Below are 22519 nucleotides of genomic sequence, written 5' to 3'. Positions count from 1 at the left end.
AAGAATGCTTTCTGCTCTTCCAGAGGACCAGAGTTCAATTCCCAGCACCCTCGTCGGGCAACTCCAAACCACCTATTACTCCAGCTCCAAAGGATCCAATGTCCTCTTCTGGCCTCCAAGGCACCTGAACATGTGTGGCATACATACACTTAAATAAATAAAAGTAGATTTTTAAAGACCCTGGTTTTAAAGCTTGTTGTGTCAGAACGTCCTGAACAGGTTACATGCTAGAGGTTAATTGACCACAGTTACCTTGCTGTGTCTTGCTTGTTTATACCAACACACTAGAGATGAGGAAGTGGCAAGGGCCAGCCTGACCTTCACATGGATAAGAGCCAATTCTCAGAGGCTGCCCCCTGCATGTGCACACAAACACAATAGATATGTTACAAAAGAATCCCATTTTAATAGTAGTAATAGGTTTTGGTTTTTTGTTTTTGTAGATTAGAAATTTATTTGTATTAGCTGGGCAGTGGTGGCACATACTTTAAAAAACTCACAAAGGAACTCGCACAATATGTACTCACTGATAAGTGGATATTAGCCCAGAAACTTAGGATACCCAAGATATAAGATACAATTTGCTAAACGCATGAAATTCAAGAAGAACGAAGACCAAAGTGTGGACACTTTGCCCCTTCTTAGAATTGGGAACAAAACACCCATGGAAGGAGTTACAGAGACAAAATTTGGAGCTGTGACGATAGGATGGACCATCTAGTGATTGCCATATGCAGGGATCCATCCCATAATCAGCTTCCAAACGCTGACACCATTGCATACACTACAAGATTTTGCTGAAAGCACCCAGATATAGCTGTCTCTTGTGAGACTATGCCGGGGCCTAGCAAACACAGAAGTGGATGCTCACAGTCAGCTATTGGATGTATCACAGGGCTCCCAATGGAGGAGCTAGAGAAAGTACCCAAGGAGCTAAAGGGAACTGCAACCCTANAGGTGGAACAACAATATGAACTAACCAGTACCCCGGAGCTCTTGTCTCTAGCTGCATATGTATCAAAAGATGGCCTAGTCNGCCATCACTGNAAAGAGAGGCCCATTGGACTTGCAAACTTTATATGCCTCAGTACAGGGGAACCCCAGGGCCAAAAAGGGGGAGTGGGTGGGTAGGGGATTGGGGGGGTTGGTATGGGGAACTTTTGGGATAGCATTGAAAATGTAAACGAGGAAAATACCTAATAAAAAAATAAATAAAATAAAAATTTCAAACAAACAAAAAAAAACACACACACACATCTTGGCCATATAGCTAGGCTTTTCTCTGACTAGATCATAACTTAGAATAAACCTATTTATTTTAACCTATTTTCTGCCCATGGCTGGTCACCTGTATTCAGGTACCATGCTTCTGCCTCCTTACATTTTCCTGGGCAGAGTTTCCTGTGCCTTGCTGGCTCTATCCCAGAATTCTTTCTCTCTTGGATGTCTCACCTCTTAGTTCTTGCCTAAGCCATAAGCTTTTTAATGGACAAGTGGTGTAGGCATACAATACACAAATACAATAGTCTCTCTACAATCTTTATGGTGTGGGTGTGCAGTCAACATTTAATTAGCAGTTATGAGCTCATCTCTCAAGAAACATTGGTTAGAGCCTCTATGATGATTCTATTTGACCTCGAGTGTTTTAGTTTAGCTTGCACATACACGGAACTGTCTTTAATTTCAGCCTCTGTACAGCAGCAGTCACTCATGCATCTGAATTTAGGTCACCCTTAGCATTATATCAAATAAAACACTGAAAGTGATCCCACATTTCAGAAATGTACTCTGCATGAAGGAAAAAAAAAACAAATATATCAACTAATATAGTCATCAGTTCCAGATGGGTGTGTATGTATCATCTTCTAAATATCTTTAAAACATCTGCATCTCCAAAAACATCAGTTCATTGCTGATATTGTCCTGTGTGCAATCCTCAAAGGCTTATAGACTTCATTTTAAAACTTCATCATATATGTATCTATAAAATTTATCTGGCTGCCAAGTGTTACAAAAGCAGTAATTCTGACAAGTTCACATATGCCTACATATAATTCATAACACAATTACATTCACTATCCTGATATAAATATGAACACACACACTGATTTAGAAATACAATTATGTATTAGGATTGCCATATCAAATGGATACATTTAGTTTCAGGTTACAGATTCCCTTACCATCTACCATTAAACTATAATAAAGCGAAAAGTGATTCACCATCTGTTGTCAGTGCTTGACCCTAGCTCTGAAAAAAGTACACAGTAGACTCAGAATGACAGGACAGTGAAACAGAGGGCACCCTCCCAATCTCCAACACCTCAATGTGTGAATCCAAACCCTAATAAAAACAAAAGGCTGGTGTCCCATTTATTTTTAGACGCCAGAATACTCATGACAAAAAGACCCTTTTATTTACAGGGAAATCCTTTTCTTCAAAACATTTCTTTAAAATGTGTTTTAGTTGAGTATTCCAGCTTCCACATTACGTGTCATGGAAGTGACAAAGGCACTGAAGAACAATGGGCTTGTAAGGCAGCAAGAACTGTAGTATCCTCACTCTGGAGATAAACTGCACATCACTCAAATCACTAGAGAACTTCTGTAGTCATTTTTTTCTGGAATCTTAACCCACACTTCGTTTTAAAACCCCATTCCAATGATGGAAAATTTTACACTTAACAAAATTTAGTTGTATCTGGAAAAAGCAGTGTTCATAACTAAAATGAGAAGTTGTCTTTAAAACAAAATATTTCAGAGACCAAACTTGGAAGAAGTCCAACACTACTGAAATGTTTTAAGTGTTAAGTAACTGAACAGTACATCAGTGACTAGAACCACCTTAGAAAGAAGTAGTGATACATAAATGATTCTACAAGACACTGCAATACACTTCGTGTGGTTTTTATTTGGGTCAAGTTCTTAGTACACAGCAGTAATTATTCCGAGTACAATTGAAAAGTTAAGTGACTGTCCCTCACTCATCTGGAGGTGCTTCATGGCCCACACAAGGAATGTTACTGGCAACAGTTGTCTGCTCAAGTTGCCTGAATGGTTTTTTACTCAGTACCACCAACTCTCTGGGAACCCTTAGTGTAACTGCCAGATCATAAATTGTTTACATTCTTTTTGTAAACCATTTTATTAAGAAAAAAGGTACATGGACATAAAATATGATTAAAAACTGCTTTCCCATAGATTTCTGAACTTGCAAAAGAGGCTTCAGTTTAATGTGAAAATAATCTTTTTTTTTACAAAAAAAATTAACATATTTTGCAAGGTAATTTACACAGCTAGGCCCTGTCATTCCATTTGTTGATTTTTTTTTTAAAATAGAGATTCTCAATAAAACAAAGAGCATAAAGTAAATTTAGATAGCCAGCTCAATGCCTTCATTTAGTAACTTTGTAAGGCTCTCGTAAGTAAGGCTGTGTACTTTGTTGTGCTCCATTCTGTTCCTGCCAGCATAGAACTAAATACAATGCATTCTTGCTACACACAGCTTTATAGAAAGGAATTTATGAATTAAGTTTCAGAAGGGGTGAATGCAGGTTGCACTTGAATTCCTTTAAGCAATTTGAATACTTTGATGGTTATTTATCAGAACATGGCATATTTTTTCAAGTATAATCCTGAATACAGGTAGAACTCTATTTCTAAAGAAAAAGTACAGCACGCTTAGCTACAATAGTTGGTCCGGTGGAGAGAGAACCGAGCACTGAGTCAAGAACTAACTAGCTGCTTATCTAAAACACAGCATCTAACTCCATCACTCAGGTGAGACCGGGACAAACATTGTTAAAGCTTATTAGTTCAAAAACTCTGATTCCAAGTAAATGGTGTTAGGGAAGCATCAAGTCACCTTCGGGAGGAGTTCCTGGCCAAAGCTATTCATAAGTAAACAGCTCCCATTCATTTCAAAGATTTGGAAGTCTACCAACCATTTCTTCCACCAAAACCCTTTGCAGGAGTAAAGGCGGCCTTCGGGAGGCACCATGTTCTCCATGAGGAGAAAAGAGTAAAGCAAGCTGTACTACAGAAAGGTGACCTTAAAAGAAAATGAGAACTGAAAGATAAAAGCAAGCTATCATTTTGATGTCGCACACGTAAGAATCATCTTTAATCAACATAAAACTGTTAATGAGGCAACTACATGGTAGACATCATTTGTAAAGATGCATAAACCAGTCTCTAGCCAGGTAATATAAACAGCAGTAGTACTGGTAAGGAAAGGAGGGGGTAAAAACTATCACCCAGTGACTTAAGAATAGCAAACTCAGCAGTCCTGTGCTAATCCCTAGATGAGGACAACAAGTACCTCTCAGGAAGACAGAAGTAGCCAAAAGGAAAATACTGTAGGAGACATCTTTAAAAATTCATATTTATTCCAAACACAGCAGGCTGAAATCTTGGGTCTAGATTTCAAAATATTGGCACTATTTTTGTTTCTAATTTGCCTTGGCTATAAGATCAAACACAAGAATGTATTTTCACTCAGATCCTTGGACCTTCAAATATTAACACCAAAAAAAGAGACATGTCCAGTCTTTTTTTTTTTCCTCCTTTTTCTTTTCTTTTTTTTTTTAAGGGTAAAGGAACTGTGCACAGAATCAGACATTTCAGGATAGACCAGAGCCCTCAGTACCTGTGTCTTGGTAAAGTGGTTGTATTCTGGTCAGCAAAGTTTCAACATTTGTTTAAAATTCCTAATATCAACCATATTTTAGTTTATGGGCAAATAAATGGGAAAATTTACAATAAAACAGGAAATAACCTCACAGTATTAACAGCATGCAATCTATAAAATATTACATACATTAAAAGTCTCCGATTACTGTAGGTCTGGCTCATTGTTACAGAGTATCCTTCCAAAACAATTCAGAGAATCCAAAATTGCAAAAATTTAAGATTGGGGGAAAAGGCCAACATACAGTATTTTGTGTTTCGTTTTCAAAATCTTATCAGTACTCAATAATACAAGGGGGAGGGGGTCATCTGTCCCATGGATTACCCCCAGTGCAAGTCTTCAGCACAAAGGATTTCACAAGTGTTTTCTGCAAACCCCAACTCAGCAGGAGTCCAGAAGATAAGCTGTATTCCTGGTGCCTACCACCAGTTGTTTCTATGACTACAAAAGCTAGTTGTTTGCTGAGTTTCCAAGTGTCTTATTAATCAACTAAGCATGTTCAACAAAAGGCTACTTAAATAAATAATTAGTGCAACTAGTTTTCAAAAGTTTCCATGTACCAATACAATCAGAGTTAAACGTTCATATACAGTCTTGCTTGGGTCCATAATGGAACTAAAGGTTCAGAGGACTTCAGGGATATATCCTGAAGACAGTCAAGATGACCTAACAAATCCATGAAGTGGAACGTGTGCTAGAAGGAAGTTAAAGAATCCAAAGCTTCAGAAAAAAATCTAAAAGTGTGAGCCGGGCGTGATGGCGCACGCCTTTAATCCCAGCACTTGGGAGGCAGAGGCAGGTGGATTTCTGAGTTCGAGGCCACCCTGGTCTACAAAGTGAGTTCCAGGACAGCCAGGGCTACACAGAGAAACCCTGTCTCGAAAAAACCAAAAAAAAAAAAAAAAAAAATCTTAAAGTGTGATAGCTGATGTGCAATGTGGTTTTTAAAATAAAATTAAAACCAAAACAGCCTGCTGCTCCTGGTACAGTGGCTCCTCCTTATAATCCTAGTATTTGAGAGGCTAGAGCAGGAGGAACACCATGTCTGAAACAAACAAAACCTACAACCTTAAAGCAAAAAAGGTCTTGAGAAGAACACTGTCTGGGTCCGAGTTGCACAGTGAAGCCTCAGGTGCAGATAGCGGATCTCCCAGTGGAGTGTCAGTGCCTTATAGTCTGCTTTTCTTCACATCTACAACCCTTGTTCTTCTAGCATCACCAGACAGCATGTGCAATCCTGCATCTGGATTACAACAGCTTTATCTCCTCTTCAGTAGATGAGGGAGATGCCAATAGTTTCAAATACATACTACTGCTTTTCCTCAGTGTGCCTGGGTAAGTATTTTATTCTATTAGTCTTCCTCAGCACACTCTTTACTCTGAATCACAAGGTTCAGAATATTACTAGGAGTGCTACTTTAGAGTCTAATCACTTCAGATCAGGAGGAGACTTATTTTTCAATAGCTGAGAGATTGAAAATGACTTGGCATCAGCTAACACTGCCATTGATAATGGTCCAAGAGCATGGTAGCAGCCTTTCATTCCCAGTCCAGGAGTGACTGTCAAGAGACTTGACAACTAGTCTCTGCTAAAAAAATAAAAATAAAGGGGGGGGGGGTTGAATATCAAAAGAACAGTAATAGCTGGTCTGACTTCCTAGGCCCTACTCTGAAACAGTGCCTAAGGCTGGAGATCCTTAGGAACCTTCGTGTCCAACAAGCTCACCTCAGTACATGAAGTACCTACACCACATTTCACATTGGTTTCACTGGCTGCTATCAGCAATGCAGTCTCATGCAACAGTGCATTAAAATCAAACTGTTAACAACCCTGGGAATATTTGGAGACTTTCACATTTTGTCATCCTTATAATCTACAAACAGGACAGGATGCGAGGGAGTTCAGGATTAACTCACCTAGCGCACTCCAGTGCTAAGAGAACACAGGATTTACAGTGTTAAAGAAGGAAAACAGCTTTTTTAAGCAATCGAAAAGTAGTTAAATAAAGTATTTAAACACTGGTTCCTTTCCTCTCCATATACTGAAAGTAAAGGGCAAGGGTGTCCACCAGGCCATGAGGTTAGCCCCAAAGCAGAGGCAATGAGCATCCAATGTCACAGATTCTGCAGGAAGAGAAATCCAAGGGTGTACAGTATTCCTGAGAAAGATCCCAGATATTTTTCCTCAAGTCAGTCTTGGTCTTACATGTTTTAGCTACATGTTCATGTTGGTATGCCTTTCATGATTGAGAAATGGCCACATTTTCAATCTAGATAGCATAATGCAAATGACAGCAAGAAGATCCACTTGTTCAGACTTGGCTTTCAGTTTTTGATACTAGGGGATAAACCAAAACAGTAATAAAAGGAGTAACTTCATCATTTGTATGCTTCATTCATTTCACTGGGAGGAAATTCCCAGGGCCTCAAGCTAATCTGGGAAGACCTGACCTCTTGAGAGAGAAGCACAGCTGTGCCGGGCTCTACTCCGAATAATGCATGATGGACTCAACATAGTTCCCAGGGAAGAGCCCGGTCACACCATTCATAACTCCCTCATACCAACCATCGTCATTCTTCTTGATGACATATATAATGGCTCCTTCCTGAAAGGACAGCTCATCTTCCTTGTCTTTTGTATAATCATAAATTGCCACAACTAGGGGGAAAACAAAAATAGGATGTGAACGAAAATACCATTCCTAGAAAGATAAAACCAAATAAGCACTCATACACAGCAACTTTTAAAAATTAACATATATATTTTTCTATCCAATTACCAGTTTAACACAGTTGAGTATCCTTTTCTAAAAAAAAAAAAAAGGTTCTAAATCCAATATAAATGGCAGACAAGCAAAAAAAAAAAAATCATGTTTAGTTAAACTTATCCTTCGATGGCCTATAAAAAAAAAACATTGCAGAGAAAAAGCAATCTACAAGGATAATGAAAGACAGCTATTCATTTCAACTTATACTGAGGCACCATATTGTATAAAAACAAATGCTCATAATGTAAATATACTACTATTGTGAGATACACTGTGAGGCACCTGAGAAGTGAGACAGACTAAAGAACAGCAAGGCCATCACTCCTTTCTGGACTCTTATCAGTGAAGACTGAATTCTTACAAGCTAAAGACCACTATACATATACTTTTTCTTTCAAAACATATGTTGCATTATGTTACCAATTTAATACATCCATAATAATAAGGTGCTAAAAGAACCAGGACACTTGATTTAGTTCCTCTGTGGTTTTTACTAGTTTCACTCACTTGGTAATGGGCTCCTGAACCGTTATCTCATATAATCTCTGGTTCCTATCATTACATCTACCCTCAAAAATTTTAATAAAATCAGATAACTCATAACTTAACTCACATTCACTTAAGACTTAGTCTTTGTTCCAAACTCAAGTATGTTCTGCATACCATAAAGAACTTTTTTCAAGAAAAGTATCTCATTTGGGCCAGCAATAGATATGGTTGGTAGGTAAAGGTACTACTGCCAACCAAGACTGAGTTCAATTCCTGGGACCCACATAACCAAAGAAGAAAATGCACTCCTACAGATGATCTTTTCACCTCTAGCATGGCACTCAAATGTGCCATAACATGCATACATACACATATAAATAAATGTATTTTTTAATTAAGAAATATCTCCAGCTGTTTTTCTAAGCATACACACTGTAACTTGTCTTAAAACTTGAGGGCTGGGATGTAACCCAGTGGCAGAGCCATGAGCCCTGTGTTTCTGAACTACTTTAATAAAAATCTAATGGCATCTCTCATACATAATTATCTTTATTACTGGGATACACTGAGGACATCAGAAGCCTAATTTAGAAGAGTCAAGGTATGTTTCTCTATCTAAAAACAGTTCAGTGTAATTATATGACAAGTTTAGGTGTTAAAAAAATTAGAATTAAAGTGTTTAGTACTGCCAGTCAATCTCTATTTTAAGAAAAAGCAAGATTCTTGGTACTTACAAAAATGTACCCACTGAAAAGCAATCCAGAATAACTATTTTTCTATTGGTAACAACACAGTAAGTTAGTGGACAACTTTACTGGAGGTTGTAGATTTAGCTTAGTGGTTCAGTCCATTGCGGGCGGGTGGGCGGGAAGGAGGATTTGCCTTAGAAAGATTTCATAGCAAATGTAAGTCTGAACTGTGGTTATGGTCATGCAGGAGATGTGTGTGTGTGTGTGTGTGTGTGTGTGTGTGTGTGTGTGTGTGTGTTAAAATCAGCAATCAATTGAAATTAACTTTTCTATTTTTACTCCTTTCAAAACAATCCTGTTTAAAACTACCAATTTCCATTCCATGCAAACATAGATATCCATGAACTGTTAGGCATCTGGCTATTTTTCTGTAATTACAGGCAAAAGAAAAGTAATGGTGCTTCAGTTTCCCAGGACTAACATGAAAGAAAGCACTGTCAAGGTCCAAGCACACTAGCTCCAATTATCACCCAGTTAAAATAGCCTATAAGAAATGCTTTCGCTGAACAAAACTAAACAGTGCCTTTTAAATTTAATATGAAAAATGTTAAGGACAGAAGAGGTAAAGAAAATGGGAAGAGGAAAGAGAGCTCAGGAGGAAAGGGAAGGTGGACTACAGACATGGCCAGACTATCTTCTCTCATAAATATGTAAGCTGGCACAAAGCAACAAGCAAGCACCCAACACTGAAAATGATATGCTCACTCATCTGTCCAACACAGCATAAGCACTGGCCATCATAGAGCCATATTCAGTATTAGTCAGCTGCTGAATCAGTACTGAGTATAGCAGATATGCATGGCGAGGGAAGTGAGACAGAGAATGCTCTGCAGAAGGACAGGGAAAGGGACAGAGATACAGGACATCAGCAACCACACCTGCCAATGAACCACCTGAACTGGCTGGCAAGCTACTAGAAAGCCAAAGGTAACCAAGTTACCATCTCCGTCTACTGTATTTATTTTATTAAGTCTTGCTATGAGATATGATGATTTTTCTTACATGGAAACTGGAAGGCTTATTATAAGGCAGTAAAGCCTCTTTAACAATTTAAAACTGATCTACAATCTGTCCTGAGGTGACCAAAGTTGAATTTGACATAATTACTAATAAATTTAGTAACTTAACAATGTTATCTGAATTAAAAGCAATTTCAAAACTTATTGTGGCTGCTGTTTCTATGAAAAACAATGCTGCTTTGTTAATGAGGCCATGTTTCCTCTGCCCCACCACACTAAAGAAACTTCACACTAAAGTGAAGATACACCGCCTAGTGCTTTCATCACGTCCTGTTAGGCAATGACCACCCTCAATGTTTTCCTCCAGTTTCTACAAACACTGTCTTCTAGTTCTCTTACTACACCCGGAGTTCTACAGAGCCAGGGAAGAGGGAGCCCTGCCTTCTCCTGACTCCTCATCGCCACAGTTCCTGTCTGCACCAGTGTATTAGCCAATATACTTGAAGAACCTGGACATTTTCTAAGCAGTGTAAAGACTGGATTTTACAAACTCTTTCTGACCTTCAATTCCTATGCATACTGCTTCCTGAAATAGTCTGCTTGGGATGATACCCTGGTCGACCATCAATCAAAGATTCTTGGTTTCTTGTTCTTCTAAGTTAACAGAAGTACAGAAGTGCACTGTCTCCAAGTACGATATACTCCTGGGTGAGAAAAAACACCCACAAACTGACCTTCACTAACTCACCCAATCCTTCTGAAAGCCAAATCACTCCCATCTATCTTTTCCCTTCTTAACAAAATTTAAGCAAGGCCTTAAAATGGGCATATCAGCCAACATCATAAAAAAAAAAAAATTACTTGGTTTTAAACTCTGAAAGTGCTAAAATAACTGAAAGACAATGCACTTGGTGGACATTTCTAAGTCCCTACACTTGCCAAACTGAATACTAGTAAATAGCAGAGGCTGGCAAATCCCAGAACTCAGGACAGTGGGGAGAATTGTGAGCTCCACAGTTTAGATCTCAACTCAACTATGACTCTCTAGTTCACAAAGTCTACATAGTTTCCCTAAACTTCAATCTGCCACTTTGGCAGTATTACAACAGTGCTTACATTTGCTACCTGAAAGCAGTTATGTTAAATGCAGTGATTCGTGTTAAAAAAAATTTATTAGTTTATTAGTAAGTTCTGTAAAGTGACAGGCACAAAAAGAATGTATAAAACCACTTGCCACTTCAGGTATAATGGCTTTTAATCCAGCACATAAGAGGCAGAAGACCTCTGAGTTGAAGATCAATCTAGTCTACATAGTGAGTCCAGATCAGTTAAGGCTACACAGTGAGACCCTGTCTCAAACAAAACCAAACAAATACTGGCCTCTACCCAATCAGGGGATACACACACACACACACACTGAATACTATTTGATCTGACTTTATATACGTATGGTTCCTCCTTCTGTGTGGATATGTCTATTGTCCAGGTCAAGACTAATGATCCCTCTTCTGCAGTGTCATTCCAGACCCTGTATTTCTCATCTCCAGGAAGTTCAATGTCTGTCTGTCTGTCTCTAAAAATATTCTCTCGTATTCATTTTCTCTCACCTTTCACAACAGTGACATATATAAAACTGTTTCCCTTTTGTGTGTTGGGGGGGGGCGGGGAGGCCCTCAGTCAAGCTATGCTGCCACCTGTTATTCAAAGCCTTAAAAAATATTGTTTTGTATATTTTCCCCCAGATCCTGTTTGAAGAAAAGGAATAAATCTGCTTATACTTGCTCTTTCTTGGCCAGAAGTGTTAAGTCCACTATTTCTGTAAGCCTTATCTAATTGCTTTTGAGTATGTATATTTGTGTACCTGGACAGCAGTATATCCGTATGAGTGCAGGTGCTCACAGAGGCCAGAAGCATCAGACTCCCCTGGAGACTGAGCTAGAGGTAGCTGTAATCATCCAACATGGTTGCTAGGAGCTGAGCTCGGGTCCTCTGCAAAAGCAGTATATGCTCATGACTGCGGGGCCATCTCGCCAACTCATTAAACTCTCTACTTCTTCATAAATGTCCATGAGGGATTTGTGGTGGTCTGAATGATGATGACCCCATAGGCTCATATGTTTGGGTGATTGCTCCCTAGCTAGTAGACTCTTAGAAAAGATTAGGAGGGGTGGCATTGTTGGAGAAGGTGTTGTCACTGGAGCCCTTACGAGATCCAGTCCCACCCCATGTAGCATTCACCTTCTCACTGTCTGCCTCTGTGTCTGTCTCTGCGTGTCTCTCTGTCTCTCCCTCCCCGCCCTTAGCTACTGCTCCAGTGCCAGTCTGCCTACAATCACCCCAGCTCTCGATGATCATGGACTAACCCTCTGAAACTGTAAAGAAGTCCCCAGTTGAATGTTTCCTTCTGTAAGTTGCCTGGTCGTGGTGCTTCATCACACCCATAGAATAGTCACTAAGACATCATTTTAGCATGCGGCCAGTTTTGAGACACAGTGGTTTGGTTGCTTCGGATTCTTTAACAGAAAGTTTCCTTCTACATCAACAATTCCACACACACAAGCTGGTCAGAGTTATGTTTTTCTTTTGCGTTGTGAGGCAGGAGCTTACTCTGTAGCCCAAGCTGCCCTGGACCTTACTCTGGCCTTAGCCTCTCAAGTGCTGGGGTTGTAGGTGTGAGCACCGTGGACAGCTGAGCTTGAGACTTAGAAGCCCCTGATCCACGGTACCAGATGTCATAGTTACCTAAGAGAAGGAATTTTACACACACACACACACACACACACACACACACACACACACAGAGTTATAGAAAGGAGTGAGGCATTATTCTTTGGAAGAAAGTTTCCTATGGAAATACTCAAGCTTAAAACATATAAAAATAACTCAAAATTAATTATCTGAAAGTTTAGCACAGTGGTATGTAACTGTTATTCTAGCGTGAGGCAGAAAACTCAAGAGTTAGAAGCCAACCTGGACTACTTGGTAAGACTGTATGTCAAAAAGAAAAATCAAAATAGTAATAATACTGATAATGATGGTTGAAAGCATGGGAATAGAAATAAATAATTTGGAAAAATAATCCTCTTCCTGGGGAATTCCAAAGGAAAACCCACTTGGTTTTTATTTTGTGGTATATGAATAATTTGAGAAAAGAAAGTTCAATAATATGAGATAAACATAAAAATGTACTAATAAACTTCAAAACCATAAACCCCGTAGACTGACTAAAAAACCTAAACAGAATAGATAATATAAGTAAATAAAGCTTTAATTATAAGTAAAAATAAGCATGCCCTTTTTCTGAGCAGCAGGTCTCATTTCTATGTATAGAAGTTTTCTCATCCTTCCAGACGACCCCCTGACACTTACCCTTTTCCAAGTAAGCCCTTGGCGCCCACGGTGGGTCCTCTTCAGCATAAGGATCGCTGTACTCAACCACAGCTGCTTCCTCCTCTTCATAATCTTCTGGAGGAGGTGGTGGAGGGGGGGATTCATCAAAGACTGGCTCTTCCACAGGTGGGGGTGGAGGTGGTGTATCTGAAACTAAGAGTGTATCAAGGTGACAACAATGTATCATGTAAAGTTCAACATTTATCTGAACTTCTAGATTCATTCAATAGAAGCCTAGACTGGAAAATAATAATCTTTCAAATGATGAATGAGCAAGAGTAATTTTCCCACAATTATGTTTTAAATCTTCAAGCATGACTTTTTCCTCCCATTTGGGTCAGTTGATGGTGCTGAATGAGTTTTGGTCAAAATACTGTTAATTGGGCCTCCAGAACCTTTCAGTAAAAACAATCACTTTTCTAAAGAAATGAGTACAATATAATGGGCTTTACACCCTATTCAAGTCATTATCAGAACATTAATAAATTGGGTAATTACAAACACATAAAAAGTAAAATGAGTCAAAAAAATATATACATGTTTTTACAATCTGCTAGGTTGTTCTCATTACAATTGAGACAGGTTTTCACTATATAAACCAATCAAACTTGCAATCTTACTGCCTCAGCCTCCCAAGGGGTGAGATTACAGTAATTCACCACACTGCCAGCCTTTTTTTTTTTTTTTTTATTAAACAGAATTCTTTCAAATTGGGGAGGAAAAAAAATCACTAATAACTTTGGGAGTTCAAACACTAAGACATTTATGAACTAGTTTTGTTTTTAACTAATTCAGGTTTAGTGATTATTTGAAATTTCTTGAAACTACACGTCCATATGTATTATTAGGAGAACTTAAAATATACCCTGCAGAGAAATGCTTTCAGGGGTCAGTCTTACCATATTACACCATGTCTAAAAAAATCATCTGCAAACCCAAAGAACTCACAGCTTTCAAATGCTTGATACATACTTGAACACAACAAGTATAATAAGCTTGCATTTACCAGCCCTCAGTTCTAAGCATCAGCACTATTCTTACTTATAAAGTTCTCAGCGAGCCTGTTTTTAATCTCAGTCTCCCGACAGTCAGATGTGCCAATACCACTTGCTATTTCAGTGTTCTCCCACAGGCTGAGAGCCATTCTGTACTTAAAAATTCACTCACCAAAAATTCTGTATTCCTATGGGATTTGGTTTTTTTTTTCCCTTGAGGGTGTGGTGCTATTGTGTAGCCTAGGCTTCCCTCAAACTTGTACATGGCACTAGTCCTATGTTGTTTAAAAACAAACAAACAAAAAAACAAATCTGTGATCTTAATAGATCCTTTATTCGAATGTAATGTTTTACGTAGAGATTAAAAACAGCAGTGAAAATTCTGTATCTTTATAAGAGAGTTAACAACTGCACAAAAACAGAGATCCAAGGGACCTTCAGAAAAATCCGAGAAACTGTGTTCTAAAATTACACAAAATAGAGATACTGTTAATTTTCCCCTTCTTTGTGACCACCTCAGAGCCAGATGAAAAAGGCTGCCACGTTACTGTTTTCGTATGCATCTCCCAGTTATACAGCTAGGATGGCATAATTCATTAGTTCACTTCATCTTTCCCTTGGAGAGACTTTTTAATTCATTTTTTTACTTTTTTGCCATTCTAGGGCTCAACTCAAGATCCTTACGCATCTTCCATTCTACATAACCCTTTAAACCATACCCTTACACCTTACACATCTTCCATTCTACATAACCACTTTAAACTACACCCCCAGGCCAAGGGGCTGGTTTTTTGTTTTTTTTTTTAAGATTTCTTTAGTATATGTAAGTACACTGTAGCTGTGTTCAGACACTTCAGAAGAGGGCATCAGATTTCGTTATGGATGGTTGTGAGCCATCATGTGGTTGCTGGGATTTGAACTCGGGACCTTCGGAAGAGCAGTCGGCGCTCTTAACCACTGAGCCATCTCGCCAGCCCCAAGGGGCTGTTTTTAATCTTAATTTTATAAATGTGAACAGAAGCTCCCCAAGATTAATGTTACTATAGCAATAATGGGAAAAGCATCTCTGCCCATTCCCTTAGATAGAATCTGTACCACATAAGCCATGCTTCATTACCAGTAAGTAAATACCACCCAGGAGCCTCATGTGGCTAGGTTCAACACTGAGAGCAGTATAGGGGAAATGTCACCAAGACGTAGACAACCAAACTTTTATTTTCAATTAAGTAGTGTGATGTTGTAAGTAATTATAGTAGCATGCATCATCATAGACCAAATTCTTTATGTGGGACCAAGAAAGGTTTCCTGAGACGTGATGGGTGAGTCGAGGTAATAGCTGGGAGGTAGTAAAGTATAGAAGGTGGCAAGCTTACATAGAAAAGCCCTGTCTCAAAAAAAGAAAGAAAGAAAGAAAGAAAGAAAGAAAGAAAGAAAGAAAGAAAGAAAGAAAGAAAACCACCGTCCAAACAACAGGCAGAGGAAAGGATGGCTGAATTTATCCTCTACTCAATGAATAATAGGGGTACCATATGAGAACTTTTTTTAAAAGATAAAAGAAGCATATTTGTGCTTTTTAAAATCACAATGTAAGTGCTTACTATAACTGGTTCCAAGTGACTCCAGACTATTCCACACATTAAATTTAATGCAAAGGATATGTTAGTTCAATAGACTATCTTTAAAATAATGCTTTAAAAACCTTATGATGACTCTAAAACAAAGTACACATCTTTCCACCGTGCATATTTTGAAGAAAATAACACTCATTTGAATGTAACTGTTAAGTCAGTCCCAGCCTTGTGTGGCTAGGAACCAGGTTCAGCACTGAGAAGAGTATAGAGGGGAAATGTCACCACACCTCATACAAAGGGAGAAAGAAGGGATTGGCAGGAAAGAGGTTGAAAGAAATCCCAAAGGAATCAGTTATGATAGGAGCCAAATTAGGAAGTGGCTTTTAAAATACTAACAATGCTATTATAATAGTGTTCTACAACTATCTACTCTAAGTGTCAACTAAGTTCTAAATACCAATCAAGTACTTAAATTACATTTAATTAAAATAATACTTCTACTTATGAATTTTTGTTTTGTTTTGTTTTGTTTTGTTTTCCGAGACAGGGTTTCTCTGTGTAGCCCTGGCTGTCCTGGAACTCACTCTGTAGATCAGGCTGGCCTCGAACTCAGAAATCCGCCTGCCTCTGCCTCCCAAGTGCTGGGATTAAAGGCATGCGCCATCACGCCCAGCTATGAAATATTTTTGATGTTTCTACAAACCTTATACCTTGCACTAATTACTGGTAAAATCTAATAAGTTCCATAATCTTATTCATCTTTAAAGTCCAATTCTGAAGAAAAAAAGAAAATATTCTGATAGATTGTTAATCTTCAAAGTCAGTAACAAAATCTGGCTGGTTCTCTCTAAAATATTTGAAATAATTTGTTCAAAGAACGTGTGGTAGCAAATGAATGATGGGATTTCCCCAGGTAAACACTCATCATATCAGTTGATTTAAAAAATAAAAACAATAAAGATAGAAAAGCCTTTCCACTCATTATTCAACTATCTTCTTTAATCAATGAACTTAATCTGATTTGTGATGGGAAAATGTCATTCTTGCTATAATTTCACTTCAACTAAATGTGGAACTCCAAAGAGCCTAATCAGTCTGTACTTCAGGAAATTTTAAGTGCAGTTATGTTCTATCCTACAGTTAACCTCTAAAAGTTCTACCTTTTTACTGGCAAAATGTCATGCCACAGCAACACATTAGACAAACTGACAATTGATAAGAAAAACACTTTCTCCTAGAGCCAGCATGGGTCACACACAAACCAAAAAAAAAAGTAGGCTGCAAAGGCATAATTTTAAAGCATAAAGAATATACTTGGACATAAATGAAAATAGCCCTTACATTTAAGAAACCATCTTTACAAATGACAATGTTTTAAAGCTTACGGATACTCATATAGAACCTCCTAATAAACAGAAATAAATCGGCTACTTTTAGAAACCAGCAAGAGAAAAGTAAAAGGACAGGACACATTCAACCTTTAGGCACCATGCTGGCTAGTTTTAGGTCAACTTGACACATATAATCATTTTGGAAACAGGAACATTAGTTGAGAAATGCTCCCACCAGATTGGCCTGTGAGCAAACCTGTAATGCATTTTCTTGATTAATAAGGGAGAGCCCAGCCCATTATGAGAGATGCCAATCCTGGGCTGGTGGTCAGGAGTGCTATAAGAAAGCAGGCTGAGCAAGCCATGGGGAGCAAGCCAGTAAGCAGCTCCTCTCTGTGCTGTACAACAACCAGTTAAAATACAAACAAAATATAAAAAAGAAGGGCCCCAAAATTTGCTTGCTATCGGCCAGACCCTTTTCTAAGTGCCAGGGATATAGGTAGCAAACAAAATTAGCAAAGCCCCTGCCCTGACAGACCTTACATTGTACTGTTAAAATGCCTACTTCCAGAGAACCATAACAAGAGATTTTAATTATTTTTAGCCAGGAGTGGTACTCATCTCTTTATATGAGAGGTGCACAGTGGGGCTACTATGGCCTGATGACATTGTATATTAAACTAATATACAATTTGACTCTTGAACAAAACACAGATCTGCACCACTCCCACAATCATACTATAGTTAGAAATGCCTGTTAACTTCTGACTGCAACAAATCCTATTATTAATAGCCTGCTAATGACAGGAAGCCTTATTATTATAGTCAATTAACACATATTCTACCATATGTATTATATACAGTGAAAAATCGTTACGAGATCACAATCAATCACTCTCAACACCTACTCCAACTACAGGCAGAAATTAAACCCAGGGCTGTGCGCATGAGGCAACCACTCTGCCATCCAGTGATCCCTCACCCTCAGGGGAACTTTTTTTTTTTAACCTGAATATGCAATATACTGGGAATGCAGGGATGATGAGCCTAACACTGTATTTTAAGTAGATATTATAGCGTAAGTTCACAACAGTAATAGGAGGTAGCAGAGGGTTACAGTAGTAGAGCAGCACGAGGTCATGTGACCTGTGAATTTTTTTTTTTGCTTGAGTTTGATAATAAATCTGTGGACATTCTATGATAGTAAAAGACAAACAGGCTGTTTTACATATCCGTAACATAACTTTCAACACTGACAAAATCAGTGGGACCCAAACAATTTAAACCCATGTTTTCCATGGATCAACTGTAATTCCTCAAAGTTTAGATTCCATGACATCATGCAACTTTATGACTGATAGTCCCTTAATCACCCAACACAGAAACTGCTTATTTCTTTCTGTTAGAGACACTCGTCATTAAATATTGACACAGGCTTCACAATTAAAAAATACAAGTTTCCTTAATGCTTTCCCAGAAGATTCAATATACCAACAAAATTAGCTATATAACTATGCATAATTCAAAAGCAGAACACAAACCAACGCCAATTGATGTCTGCTTCTCGGGGGCCAAACTGGCAGATTGATCTGTGCCCTACTGTGGTGTGGTCCTTTCTATACTTGGAATGCTAGAATAATATACTCAGGCCACATATGACACATCTATGATTCTAGGAAGAGGCAAGCTAGGGTACCAGTTTGTTTAGGCAACTGAGAAATAAGCAGGATATTTGTTTGGCAATCAGAATATCTTCTCATGCAGTTTTTTTTCCTTACATTACTATTTCATGTCTGTTTGTCAGACCTTGACAACTAGGTGGTGGCGGTGTGGCTTTTTGGTTATGGGTTATGGTTCTGGGGATCAAACCTGGCAGCTCATGGAAGCTAAGCATGTGCTCTGAGTATAATTTCCAGAAACTATCTTTTTGGTTTTTTGTTTTTGGTTTTTTGTTTGTTTGTTGGTTTGTTTTGTTTTAGAGCTTTATTGTAGAAAGGCAGAGATAAAGAAAGAAGGGAGGGGTAAGGGGGGGGAGGCAGGCCATGGCCACGTGGAGAGAGGGACAGAAGGAAGGCTAGAGATGAGAGTAAGAAAAGTAAGAAAATGCCAGAAACAATCATTTTAAAGCTATCAGAAAGCAGAGAAGTTTGCTGTAATTGAGTTGTGTGTGTGAGTGTGGATACGAGCATGTGAGGGTCAGTGTCTGAAGAGGTCATAGGTATGGATTCTCCTGGAGCTGAAGTCCAGGTCCTCTGCTAGAGGAGAGCACTCTTAGCCAATGAGCTCTCTCTCCAGTCCACCTCAATTACTTTATCATCACTAGCGAGTCATACAATGACTTACTTATTCAAATATATGAATGACTATTCAGTCAGTCATTTGTAAATCACATTCTATGCCTATAATCTGATCTACAGCATAAAGAAGACATAAACTTACTATTTTCTTGGACTCTGGCCACAAATCCCATTAAAGGTAACTGAGGAGTTACCTGTAAGATGGAAGGAGGAGGAGGAGCAAGAGATACTGCAAAAACAAAAAAGGTGTGGAGGATAAGGGGTAAGGGCGAGTTATATAAAAAGGAAAGGATAATACAATAAGACATGTAAGGAGGTACAACACTTTTCACAAATATTTGTCTTCCTTTCGGATCCCCTTTGGAAGGTAATTTTACAAACAAACAATAAGCGAAGAGTTTTAGTAAGCTGTAAAACTACAATAGGAAACATCTAGCACACGGTCTCCGCTGACAGGTACCGGGGGCACGTCCTCTTTGGATCTGTTGCAGATGTGTTCTCTAAAAATTTCTGTTAAATATTATAAATAGTTTGGTTGACTTTTTAGATGTTGTGAGTATATGAGAAAACCTTGACATCCTGACAACCTAAACAGGCTTTTTATTATCTCAGTAACAAGTAACAGGCAGTAGTTGGTTCTTCATTTAGTTAAACAACTATGACCTGAGTTCCTCCTGAGGGGCAAGGCCTCTACTGAAAGACTAGTTATCAGAACCTTTCATTGAGAATCAAGTGCTGTTACTGCAGTTTTTTTAAAACGCCAATTCATCAAATTTCTTCCTTGAGCCTATAAGAAATGTCACTGTTCCAAGGCTAAATCCCTCCATCTCAAATGCATGGCACATTCTAAGAATATGGGAAGCCTTCCACAGACATTTATGTATAAACAAACAAACAAAGCAAATACCTACATAATGTTTTGAAGGTTAACTCTACAGTTAGTTTCCTTGAGAAAGGATATGTACTATGATATCCATATTCTTAATAGAATTCTCTATTTGCTCCCAATTTCAAGTAACTTATAATACTAAGAAGATTCAACTGTTTCATCACTCGAAGAGATATCAGACACACACACACACCACCTTTGTCTACCTTTCCTAGAGACAAGGCTGGCCACAGGGGCAAAGGCTACAGAGAACGGAAGGATCTCTTGGACAAGTACTTTAAGAGATGTATGTTAAGCAGACAGGAGGTGAGAAAGACAAGCGTAAGGAACCAAGTTAGGACAAAGGCTTAGTGGCATAAAATACCATGAGCAGAGTTCACAAGACCAAAATGTTTTCTCTATCCAGCTAGTGGGAGATATGTTTAAAAATTAAGCAGGCCATATTCTGGGCAGTGGTAACACAAGCCTTTAATCCCAGCTCAGAAAAAAGAGGAAGACAGATCTCTGAGTTTGAGACCAGCCTGGTATACAGAGAGACTTCCAGGAGAGCCATGGCTACACAGAGAAATCCTATCCCAAATACAAAATAAACAAACAGTGCTGGAAAGTTGTGGAAAGTTGGCTCAGCTGTTTAAAGCACTTGTTGCTTCGTTATAGAGGACTTGAAACCCACATGGTGGCTCTTACAACCACCTGTAAGTCTAGTTCCATGGATCCAAAAACCTCTGACCTTCACAGGTTACCCAGCATGCATGTGGTACACATACATTCATGTTGCCAAAACACTCAGACATGAAGTAAAGGTAAAAGGTTTAATGAAAATCATAGAAAGGTGAGTGTGGGCATGAAAAAGAACTCAGTGTAAAGAACCTAGGTAAAATATTAAGGCCTAGATGGAATGTTAGGGCGCCCGGGTAACTGTTACCTGGCTAGCCTGCCATTATAAGGAAACTTTCCCATATGTTTCTGTTACTAGGAAACTTTCTAATGCCAAGATTGATTCCATATTCTGTTCTGTTCTCTGCCCTTGGAAACCAATCATGATAGAGTCAGGAGAACTGTTTGGTGTAGTTACCCACAATAAGCTTGGACCCGAACCAACCACCCAACAAACAGCACTGCATGTCTGCACCTGTGTTATAAGCTTTTACCGTCTAAGCTGCCCCTGGGATGTTCCCCAACATATGACAGACACCTGCACCAATATTAGGAACTACCTGGAATAAGACTTCCATTCTTAGTGGCCGAGTAAAGTTTAAGTTCCCAAGGCCTCCCTGGGAGCTGCCATCCTACTTGGCAGAATGAGACACATATGTGGGTAACTGATATCCTGGTTGGCAAGTTAAGACATGAATGTTAGACAAGTCCCCTGCCACAGCTGAATACCCCAACCAATGGGAGCAGGGTAAGTATACAACAAAGACATATTCCTAAGGAAATCCCCTATCCCTAAATAGCAAAATAACTTGGCACAGATGTTTGTGGATTTGGGGCTTAAGAACCCTGTAGGACATTAACTCAGGGTCGTGGTTCAGTTCCCGAATCCTGGGGCATTTGCTCAAAGCCATCCCTGACTGACTGAGATGGGTGTTCGTGTGCTTTGTGAGGCAATTCCTGCACTATCAACAAAGAGACGGATTTTTTTTAAGTCACTCTGCCTCAAATTCTGGATGTTACATTTTCTGTTTAGATACCATGACAAGATCCTTTGAATCTAATCCACAAATATGGTATGAAAAACAGATAATGCAATCCTATTTCACATAGTGGTAGAAAAGACTTTTCTTCAAAAGCTAATCTAAGCCTGGCACACAGTTAATCAAGGCAGATTCTAGAAACAAAGAGAACTTAGTAACACTGTAGGCAAACCAGTACAGAAAACTAACAATTTAGTTAGCATAGAAAGAACAGCAAAAGGACAAAGGGACACAGAGTTTTTAACCTGCAGGAGGAAAGGTACAGAAGCTATTATTAACTCATCATTAACCTTGGTAATTAAGTACCTGAGAAGCGCAAGGCGGTGAAGAGATACTGACATAACCACCGCTGGATATTTCATCACACTGTGAACCCCACGATTGTATTGCTTACTGGAAAAACCTGTCTTTAGCTATAGAGTGGCTCAGCCCTAGCACACACATTTATAATACAAGAGCTGTTTATTGTAAACGGAATTAAATAAAGACAATAAAGGTCAAGAGGCAGAGCTAGCTGGGCGTGGTGGCACACGCCTTTAATCCCAGCGCTTGGGAGGCAGAGGCAGGCGGATTTCCAAATTTGAGGCCAGCCTGTTCTACAGAGTGAGTTCCAGGACAGCCAGGGCTATACAGAGAAACCCTGTCTAGAAAAACCAGAGAGAGAGAGAGAGAGAGAGAGAGAGAGAGAGAGAGA

At 38.9% G+C, this 22519-nt stretch overlaps 2 protein-coding genes across 12 annotated transcripts in view; one reads left to right on the top strand and one right to left on the bottom strand.

Annotated features, from left to right (window-relative positions):
- Positions 1–179, top strand: part of Raph1 (Ras association (RalGDS/AF-6) and pleckstrin homology domains 1) — an 80788-nt gene extending 80609 nt beyond the window's left edge. The window contains exon 17 of one of the 3 annotated variants that reach the window (XR_003837169.1): positions 24–106. Coding sequence is in view for 1 of the 3 variants with exons in the window: in XM_029479579.1 (XP_029335439.1) it covers positions 24–128 (105 nt within the window). In the remaining 2 variants the exon portion in view is untranslated. Of the gene's footprint in view, positions 1–23 lie in introns of all 3 variants that reach the window. The other 2 variants (XR_003837168.1, XM_029479579.1) reach the window with 2 other exon arrangements.
- A 2707-nt stretch (positions 180–2886) lies between these two features.
- Abi2 (abl interactor 2) overlaps positions 2887–22519 on the bottom strand; it is an 81825-nt gene continuing 62192 nt past the window's right edge. For 5 of the 9 annotated variants that reach the window (XM_029476725.1, XM_029476740.1, XM_029476747.1 and 2 more), the window contains 3 exons: positions 19382–19468; positions 13025–13198; positions 2892–7349 (listed from right to left, as the gene is read on the bottom strand). In XM_029476725.1, the coding sequence (XP_029332585.1) occupies positions 7174–7349; positions 13025–13198; positions 19382–19468 (437 nt within the window). In that variant the 3' untranslated portion in view covers positions 2892–7173. Of the gene's footprint in view, positions 7350–13024; positions 13199–19381; positions 19469–22519 lie in introns of all 9 variants that reach the window. The other 4 variants (XM_029476730.1, XM_029476738.1, XM_029476756.1 and 1 more) reach the window with 2 other exon arrangements.

The sequence above is a fragment of the Mus caroli genome, chromosome 1 (genome assembly GCF_900094665.2).
Source record: "Mus caroli chromosome 1, CAROLI_EIJ_v1.1, whole genome shotgun sequence".
NCBI classification, from domain to species: domain Eukaryota; kingdom Metazoa; phylum Chordata; class Mammalia; order Rodentia; family Muridae; genus Mus; species Mus caroli.
This window is presented reverse-complemented; position numbering and strand designations above follow the sequence as displayed.